Source organism: Suillus discolor (genome assembly GCF_016758755.1).
Source record: "Suillus discolor strain FC423 chromosome Unknown F5147scaffold_70, whole genome shotgun sequence".
NCBI lineage: Eukaryota > Fungi > Basidiomycota > Agaricomycetes > Boletales > Suillaceae > Suillus > Suillus discolor.
The window spans coordinates 87,717-105,672 of NW_024541317.1; the positions used below are offsets into that span (position 1 = coordinate 87,717).

Consider the following 17,956-nt stretch of genomic DNA (forward strand, 5'->3'; position numbering starts at 1 on the left):
ACCGCGTTGCTGGACCTCGATCTTCAGGTTAATGTTCTGTTTGAGAGCAGCATCGATCTGGTCAGGTGCAAGCTGTGCAAGACGCTCCTCAAGGAAATGAACGCGTAGTTTGATGTTAAAGTTTTCTTTTTTGAGAGAGTCAATGTGCTGTTGTGTAGATTAGTTTGGATAGAGCCAGTGGGCAGCGGTTTTTGGTGTATCTTTTCTTGGTCTCTTAGAGATAAAGCAGCGCCTTTTCCTCCTGGTGCGCTTTGTCTTGGATGTCGTGCGCGTGGAAGGGGTGTGTCTGGGCCATCACCATTGCTGGGAGCGGGTGATGAAATTGACAGAACATGGAGTGGTCTGCCAGGTGTACTGGGACCTGATATGAATGAACCGAGGGACAGATCCGGGTGAGTACCAGCAGAGATGTCTGCACCATTTGGAACGGAAGACATGCACGTTGAGAGCATGGGGGGAGGGCCTGATTACTAAGCAAAGACCATTCGTCCTTTATAGATAAACGGGCTACCTACAGTACTTAGTCTATTGAGCGTGATCAGGCATTCTCAGGCCCTGCCAAAGTGGATTGCCTAGCCAAACCTGGTCAGCATGATCAGGTATCTTGTGCTCAGATAATTCAGATTTTTCCGACATATCGAGTCCTCACCACTTTCTCGGCTGAGGGTGCCGATGTGCTTCAAACACGCATACTACACCATACTGAGGAAAGCGCCATATTGTATGATAATATAGCCATTTCGTACAATTCCAACTCCTGAAACTACCTCGACAAACCTTTCAAGCAACCTGTATTCACAGGCGAGACGCCTCAGCTCCACTCCAAACCGAAACATTGTAATGATGTTGGAAATCATACTAATGACAGAGAACCAGTGGGTCCTTGGTGATTATGCAGAAGTACTAGTACACCAGTTTATAACTACAGACAACAGCGACAACGATAACGAATGAACGAAAGAACTCGAAGGTATTACAAACTCAATTATTCTAGCAGGCTCCCGCGACATACGGCGCAGTAGCCACTCTCAAAGATTTGAGATGCTTGTTGAATTTATCCCACCTCTTATCTATGCTTAGAACTCGATCGACACAAGGGAGCCAGGCGGAAATGATGCGAGCGAGGGTTTCTGCATCTGCTATTTCAGTCTCCGATGTCTCCAATTCCAGTGATCGTAGGGAGGTATGTTGTATTGGCTCGGAATCAGGATCAACATCGATAGTTGCAATATTGATCGGAACTCGTAGTGTATGCAATTGTGGACACAGACTGAGCGCTGCGAATAATCCACGGAGGGAGACTTCGGAAGAAGAAAGATGGTCGTCTAAGTAGTTGATTTCCAGAGTGCGGATGTGCAGCCAACTAGACATAGCTTGCAAGAGCATGTTATTGTCTAGGTAGATGGAGGAATGAGAAAACTTGAGCTGCAGAGTTCGGAGCTGTGTAAAGCAAAGGAAATGCGGAATTGGTGTCAAAAACTTGTGGTTTTGGGGTCCCACGAATCTGACTTCAAGAGAAGAGATGAAGATTTCTTCTAGAGTCCGACATGCTTTGCAGTGGGACAGAGCATGAAAGAGTTGCTCGGCCTCTTCTGAAGACAGATAGTTGGCTTCAAACTTGAACTCTTTCAGCAAGGGAAATTGCGAGTGTTGCATGAGTGTGATGATGTCTGCAGCATTGCACACATGTAGAAAGGAAAGGCTCGTGATGTTAAGGAATGATAAATTCACAATATCTTGGTTTGACAGCGAAGAAGGGTCATAATACCCTTGATCAATTCCCAATGTGAGAAGGGTAGGGAGCTGGGAGAGATGCTTCCATGTTGCCCAGTCGACCATTGGACAAGACAGAGTTACAAGCCGCGTGCACCAATGAATCCTATCAGATAGCAGGAACAGTTCATTTGCTGTGCTGTCATCATCGTACATTAGAGGAGTGTAGATGCATAAATGCTCCAGAGCAATGCAACATGTCACAAAAGATTGCAGACCTTCGTCGATGCTCAATAGATGACATCGGTGCAGCATGTGAGGCAGAAAGAGGTTCAAATATGTGGTGGAAAAATTTAATGACTTCAGCCTCGGAAATACGCATGCCTCGGCGGGGATGACAGATAGAAGGTGTGGATGATCAGATTGTATGTCCAATGTGCATATACAGGAGGAGTGACACAGAAATTGATGGACCTCATGGGCAGATAATGGCTCGACATCTTTCGCCCAGGGCTCGTTCCACTATTATGTAGACGCTCGGTGAGCTGAAAACAAACAAACAAAGTGTAATAAAGTCGTGCACTAACCCTTGTATGACTATGATTATATATCAGTGGATGTAGCCTTGCTACACAGCCTAGCAGTGGTTCTAACTCATGGATTTCAATCCACAACAAATCCATCGCAGGCTCATGGAAGATTTTGCATGTCCTTGCAAGTGCTGCAAGCAATTTCTGGGTCAATGTTATTTGAGTATATGGTATTGTGTTCACATAGGTGAATATCTCCAGGAGGACTTCGGGAACAAGTAAAGCCTGATGCATCGCTGGGGTACGGTTACCACAGTCATTCAAAACTAGGTTTAACTTTTATGTAAATCTAAAACCATTGCCTGCGTGGGACCAATATCTAACTTATCTCCATCTGATTAGGATATATGACGCCACCACTTGGGAGCAGATCGCTATCCTTGAAACAAAGCATGTCACCGCCATCTCCTTGTCTCGGAACAACCACCTCCTTGCAAGTGCATCTTATGAGAACAGGAACAGACGGCACCTCAAGATGATGATTCAGGAATACAGCATACACCCCGCTCTTCGCTCAGTGACAGGTCATTTTTGGAAGTAGGTGCCGAGTTTGCAATCTTTCTCATTCATTATAACAGTAATATTCTAGCTGCGATGTCCTGGCCAATTTGACAATATAGATGAACTCCCGCCAATGTTTTTTCACGGCATGGAAGCCCCTCAGCCCTCCCCAATGGATAGTTTACACCCACATTCCTCTGCAAATGCATTCCTCGCTCACCTTTTCTCGCTCCTCTGCGGCTTTCTACCCGTCAATGATGAAACGACTGAACTTCCGCAGCCTTCATGGCCTTTGGCGGTCCATCTACGCACACTCCTCACTCGCCTGTCCTTACTCATTCACCGCTTTTCACCTGAAAGTGATGCACCAAATGAACTTCAGCAACCCTCCACGTCTTCCCAGTTAGATCCACATGTGTTCCTGGCTTGCCTTTCCTCACTTTTCCCCTGATCTTGACTCAATACCGATGAAGAAGTCGAACATCATCCAACAATGCCTTCGAGTTCACCTCCGGATGGAAGGTTCATCAGCTGGCTCTCCTCACTCTTCCGCTCTCAACCTCACACCAATGAAAGAATAGAACTTTCGCAACGCCCCAAGTCGTCCTCGCGTTGTCAACGTGGCTGCAGTGTGGGACAAGCAGGTATGGCTCTTCTTGGTACATTTACAATCGCTGTGGTTTAGTGATCTCTGTTTAGACTTTGGTTGTTGCTTGGGGGCCAAATTTTGAGAAAGCAAAACAAGCATATAAGCAACGAACCAAATCGCACGCCCACCAAAACTACCACAACACGTGCAGCAACCCCACAGTCACCACCCATCCCATGGTGGAGTCAGCTCATGTTATTTCCCTGCTGTGCATCTCCACTACATGCCAATAGTCAATGACACAATTAGTGTTGCAGCATTTGGACAACTACTTCACCTTTGTTTCTAGTGATTCTGCACTTATGTCTCATTCCTTATGTCCTTCCAGTACACCATCAATCTCGTTTCCCCGTCATGAGCCTTGTGCAATGCACTGGATAGGATAATACTGATTTTATGAGGGAAGGACCATGTACTTCTAGCCAATAGCCGTAAAAATGAGGACATCTAACCACAGTGCCCAAGTGTGGTGTACTGAAAACCCTGCCATCTCAACAAGTCTCGATGGGTGTCGTATATGATCCTGCCCAAAAGAGCATAGCAGCTCCTCAAAGGGTCGCTGTTGGGCTAGACTGCAGTGTGGTAGCTCGAAGTCCCAGTGCTACATGATCGCAGACTGGGTTATTGGTAGTGGTAAGTATAAATACCTTCGATGATGATGAAAACTTGTTTATTGTCTACTTTTGTTAACGCTTGTTCTCTCGCATGCACAGGCATTGATTTATGGAAATACACACCGTACAATATGATGATATATGATACACCAACAAAATGGCAGTCTTGACTATACAACCTAAACAAAATTTATATCCTCGACATTGAGAGGTATCTATGTCTCCTTCCCACATGAACATTCTTTGCAACAATGCCCTTATAGGCTATTTGAAAGTCGGATTGCATATCTTTCATGTTGCCGGGAACCCCCTGCATGAATTGCTGGACTTCTAGAGCTCCAGATCTGAGTGCATCAATGTCACGGGCATGGTGAGCAGATGAGGAAGGTTCTAGCTGCATGCATAATCTCAATCCCTTCTTGAGGAGGGCTCTGTAAACAGGGCAGTGTTAGTTATTGTATGTTGCTGAGTAAGCGAGGACGGACACTAGCTCGCTTCTCTGCTTGCTCAACTCCTCAAGCTTCTCATGAGACTCCTTGTTGAGAAGGCCTTTCATCTTTGCTTTTGCAGCGTGAGTCAGAGCAATGCCTCGTTCCAAGCACACCAGAAGGTGAGGCAACGGTCCAAGGAAAAGGAAGGTGTAATAACCCGAACACCATTCAGGGGACTGCGTCTCCTTCAGGCATGTCATGAATGTCACGTCAATTTCGGCATTGACTGCACGACTCGAGCGGCATCTGACGTAACGGCGGTATGTGTTCTGAATTTTGCAAGCCGCCTCTTCCTCCTCCACCGATGGTCCATTGGTGCATAGCGACTCGTCAAGATCAGGTGCGAGCAATGTCGCCGCCACATCCCAAGTCTCCCACACATCATGAGTCTCAGTATCAGCATTCGCCGTGACATCCTCTTCCCCTTCTTCTTCTCCTTCGAAATCTTGAGGTCGTGGTTCCGTTATCTCATTCTCATCATGCTGCATGACCTCTAGTCGGTCCTTGCAATGTCCTACACCAGGTACAAAGGCAGGGGCCTCTACTCTCGGGGTAGACCGTGCAATCACTGCGTACGATGAGAGGAGATGGGGGATCTCGATGGTCTTCTCGTATATGAGCCGTCGGTCTATACCAGTATAGACTAGGGTATGCTGGTTCATCATTTTGTGAACAAGATGCACCAGGTTTCCCACTCCTGTATTATTCTCGAAAGCCAGGAGAGCTCGCAGGTAACCGTCTGGAAGTGGCATACATCCTGGCAAGGGTGTCATGCACTCGACCACGTCATCCACGAGTTTCCAATAATTAACTGGATGCCGATTTGAAGGAGGAGTCTTTTTGTGCAGAGAAAGAATGATATTGTCTACTTTGTTTCTCATCAAACAATTCTTGATGTTATGAGCAACTAATGAACACAATTCAGCAGCGGATGGGTATTGAAAAGAGACAAAAAATGTACTGAGGCAGAGAACCCTGCAGCTGTAATACATATAATCAGTATGCACATCGCTGACGAACAGATACTGAACTGGGCTCACATTCGGGAAATGAAAACATTGCGGAGAATAGGTGTAAATTTCGTATGGTTCAGCCAGAGGAAATCTGCCTAATTGTAGTCTCGGATCTCCGAAAAGTCGAGAGACTCACCCATGTCGGCTTCTACATGCAATGCTTCGACCAGCCTCGCTATTTCATCCAGAAGCTTGCCCATCAAAAACAGCTTAGTGTCCTTCTCCATGGTGAATGTGTGGGGAAACAGTAGCCAGTTACATGGAAGGACGACATTATGAAGAGGAAACCTGTTAAAGGTGGGGTCCATTCGATAGTTGATTACAAAAGCACTGCAGACGTCCTCGATACAGTCGCACAACACCGAGAGGTTGACATATAAACGATTATCAAGGATATGTCTGAATTGCACTTAGTTCATTGCATGTAGAGATAAGAAGAACGCGCTTACAGAATATACAAAATCCCTGATGAGATGCTGCTGCAGGTAGCTCCTTGGTAAGAATTGAGCAGGTCATGAACCATATAGCGATTGTCCTCCTTGCGAGCGAATTTGAATGGTCCGGAGATCGTACACTTTGCTCGAGAGATGTAGTCAGGTGTGTCGTTTCTGTCAAAAGCAAAACTAAGACTGGTTATTCCCATCAACACCGTCAAAAATTCAGCCTGGGCATGGAATGGGTCGAGCGAGTAGAAGGATTCGCGATCCAGAGCTTCACCACTTTCATGCCATCTAGACGAAGAGGCATCAGGTTCATGTCGAGGTCCGCAGTGGAACCTTGAATGAATAACGGTGGATTGATAGCCTTGTAGAGATGCTTGAGCCAGTCCCTCATGCTGATAGAGTGATCAATATGAGTACTCGATCATAAGCTACCTCCAGGCGTACCTTTTGCGTCGCTCAATGTATGGGTGAGGCGGATACATGAATTGCAAGATCAGGATCTGCCAGATGTGGATGGCAACTTGCTTGTTGTAATACTGGTGATCCAATTTCGATACTGCAACATGCTCTTTGGGACAGATATCTCTTCGACATACTCCAGATATCAGGAATTCCAGGCATTGCGAGAAAACGGGAGATTTGCAGCACATATCATCGATCTCCGATATTTTGTCTTTCAAGATCGTTCGAATGGATTGTTGTAGCAGCTGGGTGACGACTCTACGAGAAGCTGTGTATCTGGACGGATGTTCCGATACCCAAATGATGCCCTGGCAGATTTCCATCACGTTGTTGTGGAGGAAGGTTCTATCTGGTATGAGAAACTCATCATCGGACAACCGCACAATGAAGAATAGTCTCTGAATACCCCTATGCTCCATGGGGTCAGGGAAGGTCAAAATCAGATAGAGCAGTCGCGCATAGGCGTGAAATTGTTGAAGGAACCATTGCATTTCATCGACCGTGAAAGCTCGAATATCTGTGGTTCAAGAGAATATGTTGTCCAGGCAAAAGAGAGCTGCTAGCTGGTTACCCTGTTTATGGAAGTTAAGCACAAGATTTCTCAACAGCTCATGATTTCCGTGCAAGATGTTTTGAAACATCGATATCTGGATGTCGATCAGTCCAGCGGTCACTTTGAGACTGCTAATACATACTAAATCACGCGTGGCCAGCGTTAGTTTGTTCATCTCCAGCTGATCAGCGATAGCGATGAAATACCGCATTGGCTCATCAACAACGTATTTTGCCATGATTTTGAAGGAGCATCTGCGCCAGAAGTATTCCAATATAGTATCGGCCGCACGAATAGTAGAATTGACGTTGCTTTCATCCTTGATGAATGCCCGCACAGCTGCCAGGGGTCTATTCTCTGATAAGTGGAGCTCTGCGGCCTCATAGTACCTCGAGTGAGATTCAAGTAGTGATGCACGAGCGTAATCAAGATCATAGTCCTCCAGAAATTCGAGTTGTTCATCAATTGCGGAGAAGAGGGGCAAGGGAGCCCTGCGCAATTGCTATTAAATAAAAATATTGTGGAGAATCTAATACTTACTGAGCGTTGTTCCTGCTGCAGTAAAACAGTCTGCACACAGTCCATAACTCCATCTTGGTCTCGTCAGGTATATCCATGCCATGGTCATGAAGGACATGGAGGGTCTTGTCAAACCGTCCAGCCTTGCGATATCTTTTCGCTGCTTGCTCGAACTCTTGAGTATTTAAATAGGCCTCGGCAGCTTTAAGATCATCTCCTGCTCAAACGTAGCAATCCGCCGAGTTATGATAGTATTGGAGCTTCTGATTTCCTGTCGCAGTTGCCCCACAATCAGCAAAGGCATCAGCAGCCACGTTAAAAATTCTTTTTTGGTCGTCGAGTAAGGCTACTCCGACACTAGAACGCGCGACTTCTCGGAGTTGATATGCTTCACAGACCTTCACTTCACAATGAAGGTTGGCACGTTCGAAGCAGTGGATAGCCTGCGAGTAGCGCTTGTGCGAGAATAGTGAGTGCCCGAAGGATGCCCATTCTGCCGGACTCGAGGAGACAGCTAGGTGAGGGACATTGGTGCCAGGGACACAATTATAGATCTGGTTGCGAGACGTCCAGAATATCTGAAGGAAAATAGTTATCAGATCGAGTTACACCAACATGCTACTATCAACGTACATGCATTGGCTCTGATCTATCAGATTTGTCAACGATCCATAGGTTCTTCCTTGCTCGAGTGATCCCCACATAAAGAAGTGTGAGCTGATAAAAGTAAGCCAGTGTTTGTTCCGAGGATCGATGTGCGTACCTCGCTACAAACCCTAGCGTATTGTGCCTCATCTCGTTCAAAGTTTGGTGCATATCTTTGACCCTCTACCCTATTGAGAACTATGCGCCATTGTGACAGATCTACAGCAGAATCCTCGAAAAAGTTGTACAGCAGCACCTGACCGAGGTCAGACATCCATCAGATAGCAAACTTGGCTTTCTCACATCATCGAATTCCATGCCTTTGCTCTCATAAAGCATCCTGCATACATATGTCAACATGAAAATACAGAGCAAAGGTAGTCTCAATATGACTCACATAATTAGTCCAATTTGACCAACTTGGTCTCGTAACTTCTGACGTGCTGCATCGTCATGCACGAGAATGCCTAGATGCCTCGTCAGTGTATGAATGAAACCTCCAACCAATTACTTTACATTGCTGGGCTCCGAACTCAACGTGACTACCGCTAGAAGAATCCTGAGTAGGAAAAGAGGGATATTGTCCAGGCCTACTTACCTCGCCCCAAAGAATGACTGTTCATAACAAAGGGCATCTTTGTCCCAACCAGTAAAAAATACAGGCTTGAGCCCACCAACCACCTCTTTTTCTTGCCGGAAACCATCGATTGTGTTGGGCCAAAATTTTGTGATGAGTTCGATCACAGAATTCACGCAGTTGACAATGCCACCATTCGATCTGTAGTTTGTCATCAATTGAAACATCGTAGGTTGATGAAGACATGCTCCAGTGGAATTGATCGAGGTATTTTGCTGCTGTTCTAAGATATCAATTCAGGCCCGATCTAAGTCACTGTCTGCTAACCTCCATGCGGTAGAGAAACACTTTCAGATAATTGAACCTAAAGGAACTTCCTGCAGAGATTGTCTGTGCGGTGTCACCAGCCCAGAACAAACCATCTGGATGCCCGCATAATTGCCTCAAAACTACAACAGAAAGTTCTCGAGTGATTTCTGTCAACGAGGGATGGTGTAACTACTTACAGAGGGCATCGATCAGAAGGATGTCTTGTACATCGTCCACATAGCTAGTGTAGGTGGTCAGGTGCAAGATGCATTGGTTGGGACAACACGTACATATAATCAATATGTTGGCCAGGGAACCTTTGGCTTCGCAAGACCTTTAGTATCGCATGTGCACTGTTTGGGCATATATCGTGACATTACGTGGGTAAGAAATAGGAATTGGTCGTACCGGTCTGCAACATCATGATGACGTCGCTGCCTCTTAATTTTTGTATAATACTTGAAGATGTCATATAGAATTTCCCTCTGATTAGCAAAATTTGGGTAAGAACGATGAGGAAGACAGATGTAGTTTGGGCGATCGAGAACTCCTTGACAAGTCAGCGCATGTTCGGAGCCTTTGACAATTTCTGTATGTATATTCAAGAATTGTCAGTGTTGATGTAATATAAATAGTACTTACCCATGAATTCACTGAAAACCAACCACAGATCTGATGGGGGAGTGTCAGTACTTCATTGTCATCACAAGAGAAAATGATGCTACTAAGATTCTTAGTGAGATTCTGTGGAAAATGAGGCCAGTATTGATTCGCGAATACGTCATAAATGACGAAACAGTCTTGCGCCTCAGCATCGTCCACATTGAAGAAAAGTCCTGCGCTATCTTTCTTGCTCAAGATATCTGTTGCGACCATTTTCGCCAGCTACATAAACGATTAGCTTAGGAATTGTCCGGAGGATGGATTGGGACATACTCGATCAAAAGTTACAAAAAGGGGAAAGTGCTTGTCCTCAAGCTCGCTGTATGTCATGGGTATACTCATCTGTGATTCTGGCAGGTCGTCGAGATCAACAAGGCCCTCCTGAACACTTTGTGCCTTCATTTTTGCAAGTTCCTCCAGGGTATAACCTGCTAATGCCAGAGATTCGAGAAGCTTTGTGAAATACTCCTCTGCTCTCATAGCGAGCACTCTGGATTTGGTGACGAAGATTTGGCGTGGCTTCGGCATGTCGATGGCACTCATTTCCCAAGCTCACTGAATACCGAGAATCTTGAACAACATCGTCGTGGTTTTTCTAGTTGAGTGTGATAAATAAGCTACTCATATCAGGGGCAGGACGCTCACCCTGTGCCGCTGCGACCCAAGACGTAACTTGACGTGGTGCACTCGACAATATTTTGTTCTTGTGGTCTAAACTAGCATCGATCAATGAATGCGTCTCATTGGGGTAAACTCACGTGAGCTTAAAGACGTGCTCTACGTCTTGGTTTGCGATGAGACCTTTTGCAAAGATGAGAATAAGTGGTGAACCAACTACATGATCGCTCACCATGCAGAAGCGCCTAAAACGAAAGGTTATTAAGTCAATATTCGCGTACATATAAGCTGTATTTATAAGCTTACTTGTGAGAATGTGACATATTTCTCCAAATTACAAAATCGTTAGATGGAAACCAATTTGTATAGATGGCAAAAATTCATACACAAGCAAAGGGTGAAGCTATGTCATGAGTCAATGACCGCACAAATGACAACTCAAAATACTCAACCATGTCTTTATCACTGAGATCAAGTGGGCTTCCTGAGCATTCTGGCTCAAGTTCAGCTGGTGGGAATGATGCAGGCAGAATCGCGCTGTCTTCAGAAAGGACAGGTCTATTCTGAAAGGTACACCTGTGCAAGCAATGATTCACTGAATTGCATCAAGAGCCGAAAAAGGTCCTCACCTTCTATGATATTCTCTGCCCTTGCGTGCAAGATGGCTACCCAAGGCATCCCATATTCTGCCAAACTGTGCATGCATATAAATGCCATATACCTGGATTACTGGAGTTCATATGAGTGCTAATGGTGGAAAAGATGTAATTGCTCTTGATGGCTTACCTTGTCTTTCGGACTGTCAAGACTCCAATCTCAGTATCATGCTCGATGTTAATGTAAGAATGGCTTACCTTTCCATCCTGGTCAGGAATACAATCAATCTGGTACTGAGAGAAAAGGTCGGTCATTTCCTGCTTTAAGCGACGTATGTGAAATTACGCTTACTACTAATCGTAAGTCCCTTGTCACCTTGGCGTCGTAGATGGGTATGCCTGCATTCGGCCCGTTAATTCACTTGTGATTATCATCTGAGAAATGGCCATTCGATAGTTGTCTGTGGCAACAATGAGATCATTGCAACAAAATTCATCAGAAGACAGACTTGATCTTCTTGAAGACGATCTTGAATGTCTTCTGATCTGCTCTATGAAATTCATGCAATTTTTTAAAGACCTCCGTAGATATGAGGATTCGCCACTCTCCGAACCCATCCGCGTTGTCGAAGTAAAGCGCAGCCTTCATAGACTGCACCATTTCGCACGCACTAGGTCGGTTTGTTCGGCTCTCGACATCCTCGGTTGACGAAACTTCAGGTGCAACATCTTCGGCAGACTTCCCAGCATTTTGGAGGAGTAAGGCTTTGATGTCGCCTGCCAATTCCGTCCTCCGGAGAAGCGAGAGGTAGAACTTATGGAGAGCTGTCAGGGGAAACATCAAAAGTAGCGAATATACTCACCGAGAGAGCATTTTTCAGCTCTGCAAGAATGTGAGTAGACAATGATGCAGCAGCCTCACTCGTGAGAGGCACAACCACACCAAGCCTCACGAAGAGCGATGTGTCGATGGCCGTATGGCCTTTCAGGCGATTGCACTTGTACATTTTCTGAGGTACCTTCTTCTTGACGAATCCATTATCAGACTCTGTACCAGAAATTTTCATATTGTTCAGCGCGCAAAGTACAGGTAAAGCGCCCTCGATGAAGCCACTGTGACGACCGATGTCCTTTGAGACATCCATCGCTAGAGACTCAGCTGGAAAAGCCAAAAAGTACATAGACAGATTGTCTAGCATTTTTCTCGCAATGGATGCTGGATATTCTTGAGATTTCGTTGGAAAGTTTGTCATGATCTGTGAGATTATTGCCTCGCGGCGATACCAAACTGTTAGAGAGTCAGAGCTGATGATGCTTGAAGAAAGTTTGTGAGATACCAGAAATAATATATGCAAAGATATGGGGTGATAACAACATATGTTCAACCGTGGCTTGTAATACGGTTGCTCCTGAAGTTGAAATTGCGTCCAGATGATGCAAGGCGGCTCTGAGGCCTGCCTCGTTGACTATTCGATCTTTGGAGAGTAAGTCCAACATGGTCTGTTGAACAAGAGGAGCTTGTGATGATGAAGTGGTTATATGAAAGGTTGGGGAATTTGGACTTGAGTTGTGTCAATGGTACAAAAGAATGCCTTGAGCTTGAAGCAACTCCGACGAGTCCGCAATGAGGTCATCCTTATATCATCGAGCCAACACTTTGTCTGAATTTCCAAACAGGTTGAGGCGCAAATGGTATACCCAAAATTGACACCTGCTGTTACAGTAACATGGCACGAGTCCCCCGCCAGCAGAGAGCCCTCTGCCACCGCACGGCTATAGACGATACCGGAGCCTCACCAGCTCTATAGACGATGATAGATGATGATAGATGAGAGACGATAAGCGGTCTGGACCGCACGTGACATGACATGACGACATAGGTCTAGAAGACCTATTTATGTTATCAAGATAGAAGGCAAGCCTCGTGTTGCCTCATGTACTGATAGAAGGGTACCGCATGGACCCTATCTACGATAGAAGCCCGCCTCATGGATGCTATCTCTGACTCATGTAGATAAGCAGATTAGAACCCAGCTTCGAGCTGAGCTTAGACACGATAGAGTAGCCTTATATAAGGTCGAAGATTAAAGTAGATGTTCCTTACTTTAATCTTACTAGGTACACCCCAGAAACTAGTCTAATCAACTAGGTTTACCCTTGAACTCCTTGTCCCACTAAAGCTACCTGCTCGACATCGACTCGTACCTTCAGTGACGCTTCTCACTGTCTGTAAACCCTGCTATCATCTCAGCGTAACCCCTCGTTAACCACCACGAGCTACATTCGAGTACGCAACCTTTGCTTGTCTGTAAAGGCCGACGACTCTCAGCACTCGGTACCACTGTCGTGGTTGTCGCTGTTTAGATCATCCTAGTCGCACGCGACCGTTTGTCGTAACACCTGCAGGCAACTTGAAGTCATACATAGCGGTAAATTTGGACCCTCAAATGATCCCAGATTGTGACAAGTTGAACGTAGGTGTGGCATTCCGGAATAAATCGGCTCTCTATCTTTATGTAACAGGTCACCTTACACTCGTCTGGTCTAGACTGATCTTTCTTGGAAATGAGGCTACCGTTCAAGTACTCTTGCCTGAAGGCCTGATATCCGATTCCTTTTCCTATGCCATAGGGTATTGGGCATTGTACTAAGTTCAGCTGGTCTTCGAATTGATGGTCCAGCACGGGTTTGCCAAGTTTGAAACCTACGGCAGCCAATCCGCGAGTGTGGAAGGTCGTTATCAGTATGATGCACTTCAGGTAAGTTCAGGCTATTTGTGTGTCCCAGACATGTCCTGACCTCATGTTCACTACTACTAACTATCATGCAAATCTTGACAGAACACATTGCAGAATGTCATAACCCGTTCCTTCCCATGGTCTTCTAGAGGTAAATTGATACACACACCATGGTCGGGCAGACTGACAGAATGTTCATGAACTGGTGATCATTGAGGCCCACTCCCAGCATATGATTCTACGAAGATGAAGACTCGCATCAGTGGACCGGTGAACAAATGAGAATACTATATAAAGCAATATATTGTGAAACACCGCAACAATCGTCTTAAATCTGCTGACCACTTTCACATGGGAATATCTGGCTATATCGAGGAAAGACGAATTTGCAAGCACCTTAGCCCAATAGTACTATTTGCTTTGCGAGCTTTTGTACTTAGATGGATCGACAAAAAAATTAACGCGCATAGGTTCATGAAATTGAATACAGACCAAGACTGAGAGTGTCACTGAAGGAGGTTTCAATGTGCTAAAATGAAACACACTTTGGTGAAGTTCCCCATGGTACAGATGTATATCATCTGGTCTTCACACAATACATTTTCCTAGCTCAAGATGAGCATCACATAAAAGCAAGTTGCTTGAGCGTAAAAAGCACAAGTCTGTGTTGCAGCAAGACAATAACAACAGAGTCGTGCATATTGCACATTTATTGGTCGAACCGTCAGTCAAAATAGTATATTTTATTGAGCACAGACTGTGTGCCAATATACATAAAGGCACATGGTTTTCGGAGTGCCCTTGCAGAGCAAGTCGGGGCATTCTGATCAGCATTGGCAAATGCGAATAGTATGTTCAATTGACATCACAAAGCCAAACGATCGGCAGGAACATGGTGATATGTGTCTTTCGAGGACACGACATTCATTGCAGCGTCGCTCAGACACACGATATCTTGAATGTGTTTGGCAGGGACAATAGCGATTAGTGTCTTTTGAGGAGATGTCGTTCATTGGTGCATCGCTCAGATACGCAATACTTTGAGTGTGTTCGGGAGAGACATGACGGTTCATGTCTTTCGAGGACATAACATTCATTGGTGTGTCGCTTGGACACGGGATACCTTGAATTTGTTCAGCAGGGTGTTGAGAGCCGATGTATCCGAGGAGCATAAGGCCGAGAGAGACAGAGCCGAAGGGGAGAAGGAGAGTACGGCCGAAGAATGAACCACATCGAGTGTGAGCGTCTCCAAACGGAGAACATGGACGACATGTCAATGTCGGCAATCTTTTTGTTCTTAAGTATATATGCTTTCATCAAAAGTCTTGCTGGCACACTCACCGTATAAGAAGAGCCAGCCAAAGTTGTAACATCTCAGTTTCATAAATGAATACTGAGATGTGAGTTGTTATCCCACTGTAACGTTTGAGTAGAGTACTGATGTACAAGTAGATTCATACCTGTTTAGGTACAATGTTTTTTTAATAGAGTTTCATAAATGAATACTGAGATATTCATACCTGTTTAGCGTGTTGCGAAGCCTCCCGCTCGTATAGATTTTCCACACAGGGACATGACAGTCCGTGTGTTTTGAGGACACAACATTCATTGATGTGTCACTCAGACACACGATGTCTTGAATTTGTTTGGCAGGGACATGACGGTCCGTGTGTTTTGAGGACATAACGTTCATTGGTGCATTGCTCAGACACGCGCTACCTTGAATTTGTTCGGCAGGAACATAACGGTCCATGCCTTTTGAGGACATGACATTCATTGATGCGTCGCTCAGACTCTTTCGGAGACATAACATTCATTGCAGCGTTGCTCAGACATGCAATATCTTGCATGTGTTCGGCAGGGATATAAGCATTAATGTCTTTCGAGGAGATGTTGTTCATTGGTGCATCGCTCAGACACACGCTACCTTGAATTTGTTTGGCAGGGACATCATGGTCCGTGTGTTTCGAGGATATAATATTCATTAGTGCGTCGCTCGAACTCACAATACCTTGAATTTGTTTGGCAGGGACATCACGGTCCATGTGTTTCGAGGATATAATGTTCATTAGTGCGTCGCTCGAACACACAATACCTTGAATTTGTTCGGCAGGGACATCACGATCCGTGTGTTTCGAGGATACAATGTTCATTTTGAGGAGACGATGAGGGTCGAAGCTATACATTACACAGCAGAACTAACAATGTTTCAAGATAGTTCTAATAGCACATTAACACTACCATGATATTAATTGTAAGACCAGACATGAGAGTGTAATTAATAGAAATGTAACAAATGTTGTAGAACTAATCAGAGTCAAATGCGGCCGCCTCCATCTCCAGTCTCTGGGCAGCAAGAGCACTGACAGACATTTGGGAAATAACATCTAGTGTCAGGTCCTGCCGGTGATTTCTTCCAAAAACTTTCCTACATGGGACGTTAGCGAATCTAGCGAGTTGCTAACAGTCAGATACTTGCCTTGTCCACCACTCCAGGAGCGCATGTACCCTAGCTCGCGCAGCTCGACCTGGCGCATCTTCAAAGAAATCTACGATGTTATTCCAGAACAGTTGATAATCGAAGTCTGCATCTACAGTGCGCCAGGAGGTGATGTTTGAAAGAGCAAATTGGACCTGCAGAAATAATGTCAAATTCATAGTCAGAGGCAAGAATTGGAGCGTACTTGGCAAGCAGTGTAGGCAATCGCGCGGGGAGTCACCTTCCTCATACCTATGATAGAGGCGACACAAGTCTTGACTCTTGCTTGGTCTGATCGTCTCTTGGCGCGTCGGTTGTTCTCGAGGATATCGGCGCCGTCACTGTCACCATCTGCCTCATTAGCAGAGGATGGAGAAGTAAAGATGGCCTTGAATCCCTATGATGCGATGAACTATGATTCAATTGGAAAAAAGGTCACGTACCATAACTAACAATTTTGACTTCATGAGACCGCGCTCGAGATTCTTGACGGAAGCTTCATAGCCTTCATACATGAACAACGGCCATGAGTTCTCAGAGACGATGTATGCAGTGGTACGGTCACGAATCCCAGCCCTGACGCTGGACAAATCATCAGTAACAGTTAAGAATGAGAATTATTGCTTACACTGGGTCGTCCCAACGCCATTCCGCTGGACAGAGCATGCGACCGCATGCATCATTAACGAAGCCTCGGTGGTGCTTGTCGTCGGTCCTAATGAGCGGAGTCGGATGACAGTCAATATTCACCCACGATGCCACAAGTTCCTTGAGAGTACCCATGTTGTCACCACGAGCTGAGTCCGCGCCTTGTTTGAGCTACATGGAAAATGAACAGGGGATATAATAAAGATGCTGAGGACCACCCTTTCTGAGCATATCTTCCGACTCCTCGTGGTTGAGACTCATCAGCTTCTGGTGAATCCATGGTAGCGTCTTGCTGAGTTCGATGTAGCCACATTGGTGGCGGTCTTGTCTGTGCATTGTCATCAACAAAATCAGTACCACTGTGATGAACACAATCGAATCCGAGTCCTTACTCGATGGTAGTGTCACTGTCGCCATCTTCACAATGCCAGTCATTTTCGGCGATAAGGTCTTCTATGGGAGTATAAAGGGCAACCATACAGCGGATTGCTCGTCCCTGCGAGATGTAATAGGTTGTCTTCCTGCGATGGGGAGTTAAAATCACTTAGAGAATTCGAGAGGATGTATACCTTTGCTTTGTTACCTTGTCCTGTTTCAAAATTTCGACTTCCTCCTCAAGAACGGCAATTCTTCGCTTCGCTCTAGCATGCGGAGACGTCGGGATACACAGGGAAGACTCCTGAGCCCGAGGGCTGCCCGAACTGTTCCCCGATTCCGTCATACCCGAGTTTGAAGTCAGAAAGAGGAGGGCTGCAGTAAGTTGGACGAGGGCGAAAGCCTTCTATGAGGTTGTCTTATATGTGCACGACATCTGCACCAATGACTTAATGAAAGATGAATGCGTATTAATTGGAATTCCCAAACAAGTAGCAGAAGTTGGCCTTTTTAGGATAGTCTAAGGAACGTCATTAGCTAGGTGCAACAGGGTCTTTCTAACATGGGTGGTTTCTCGAACCTTTTCGGGATAGTTCAAGGAACGATGAAAACAGCTCTCTTTGATTGGGACGGAGGCAACTTGAAGTGGCGGCTAGCCCAACAAGATGATGACGCGAGTTGGCCCTGAGAGGGTCCTTGATGTTGAAGATACTGAATGGCGAGTGAGATCGACGTCATAATAACAAGCCAGAGAGTTTTA

The 17,956-nt window shown here is 45.5% G+C and overlaps 5 protein-coding genes across 5 annotated transcripts; 1 reads left to right on the top strand and 4 right to left on the bottom strand.

The window, feature by feature from the left end:
* Positions 1 to 975: 975 nt before the first annotated feature.
* On the bottom strand, positions 976 to 1,839 carry F5147DRAFT_818418 (uncharacterized protein; the record flags this gene model as incomplete). Its single annotated transcript, XM_041443608.1, has 1 exon — positions 976 to 1,839. The coding sequence occupies one exon, from the start codon at positions 1,837 to 1,839 to the stop codon at positions 991 to 993; it is 849 nt and encodes a 282-aa protein (XP_041288159.1). The 3' UTR covers positions 976 to 990.
* Positions 1,840 to 2,937: 1,098 nt separating this feature from the next.
* On the top strand, positions 2,938 to 3,377 carry F5147DRAFT_778368 (uncharacterized protein; the record flags this gene model as incomplete). Its single annotated transcript, XM_041442124.1, has 2 exons — positions 2,938 to 3,206; positions 3,278 to 3,377. 2 exons carry the CDS (start codon positions 2,938 to 2,940, stop codon positions 3,375 to 3,377), a joined length of 369 nt encoding a protein of 122 aa, XP_041288160.1.
* Positions 3,378 to 4,257: 880 nt separating this feature from the next.
* Positions 4,258 to 11,271, bottom strand: F5147DRAFT_818420 (uncharacterized protein; the record flags this gene model as incomplete). The annotated part of the gene is made up of 32 exons (XM_041443609.1): positions 4,258 to 4,498; positions 4,553 to 5,465; positions 5,708 to 5,970; positions 6,021 to 6,235; positions 6,289 to 6,406; positions 6,459 to 6,993; positions 7,048 to 7,123; positions 7,172 to 7,520; positions 7,570 to 7,768; positions 7,838 to 8,126; positions 8,182 to 8,265; positions 8,312 to 8,449; positions 8,497 to 8,533; positions 8,591 to 8,660; positions 8,710 to 8,741; positions 8,792 to 9,048; positions 9,098 to 9,219; positions 9,277 to 9,320; positions 9,370 to 9,432; positions 9,488 to 9,668; positions 9,722 to 9,751; positions 9,805 to 9,964; positions 10,016 to 10,232; positions 10,299 to 10,337; positions 10,388 to 10,453; positions 10,501 to 10,543; positions 10,593 to 10,605; positions 10,667 to 10,687; positions 10,747 to 10,936; positions 10,990 to 11,089; positions 11,147 to 11,159; positions 11,215 to 11,271. The coding sequence occupies 32 exons, from the start codon at positions 11,269 to 11,271 to the stop codon at positions 4,258 to 4,260; spliced, it is 5,175 nt and encodes a 1,724-aa protein (XP_041288161.1).
* Positions 11,272 to 11,374: 103 nt separating this feature from the next.
* F5147DRAFT_818424 (uncharacterized protein) lies at positions 11,375 to 12,453 on the bottom strand (the record flags this gene model as incomplete). The annotated part of the gene is made up of 4 exons (XM_041443610.1): positions 11,375 to 11,417; positions 11,466 to 11,770; positions 11,820 to 12,244; positions 12,294 to 12,453. The coding sequence occupies 4 exons, from the start codon at positions 12,451 to 12,453 to the stop codon at positions 11,375 to 11,377; spliced, it is 933 nt and encodes a 310-aa protein (XP_041288162.1).
* A 3,548-nt stretch (positions 12,454 to 16,001) lies between these two features.
* On the bottom strand, positions 16,002 to 17,542 carry F5147DRAFT_656634 (uncharacterized protein; the record flags this gene model as incomplete). Its single annotated transcript, XM_041434142.1, has 9 exons — positions 16,002 to 16,122; positions 16,183 to 16,328; positions 16,379 to 16,570; positions 16,617 to 16,755; positions 16,802 to 16,888; positions 16,928 to 16,982; positions 17,010 to 17,149; positions 17,214 to 17,342; positions 17,391 to 17,542. 9 exons carry the CDS (start codon positions 17,540 to 17,542, stop codon positions 16,002 to 16,004), a joined length of 1,161 nt encoding a protein of 386 aa, XP_041288163.1.
* Between the last annotated feature and the right edge of the window lie 414 nt (positions 17,543 to 17,956).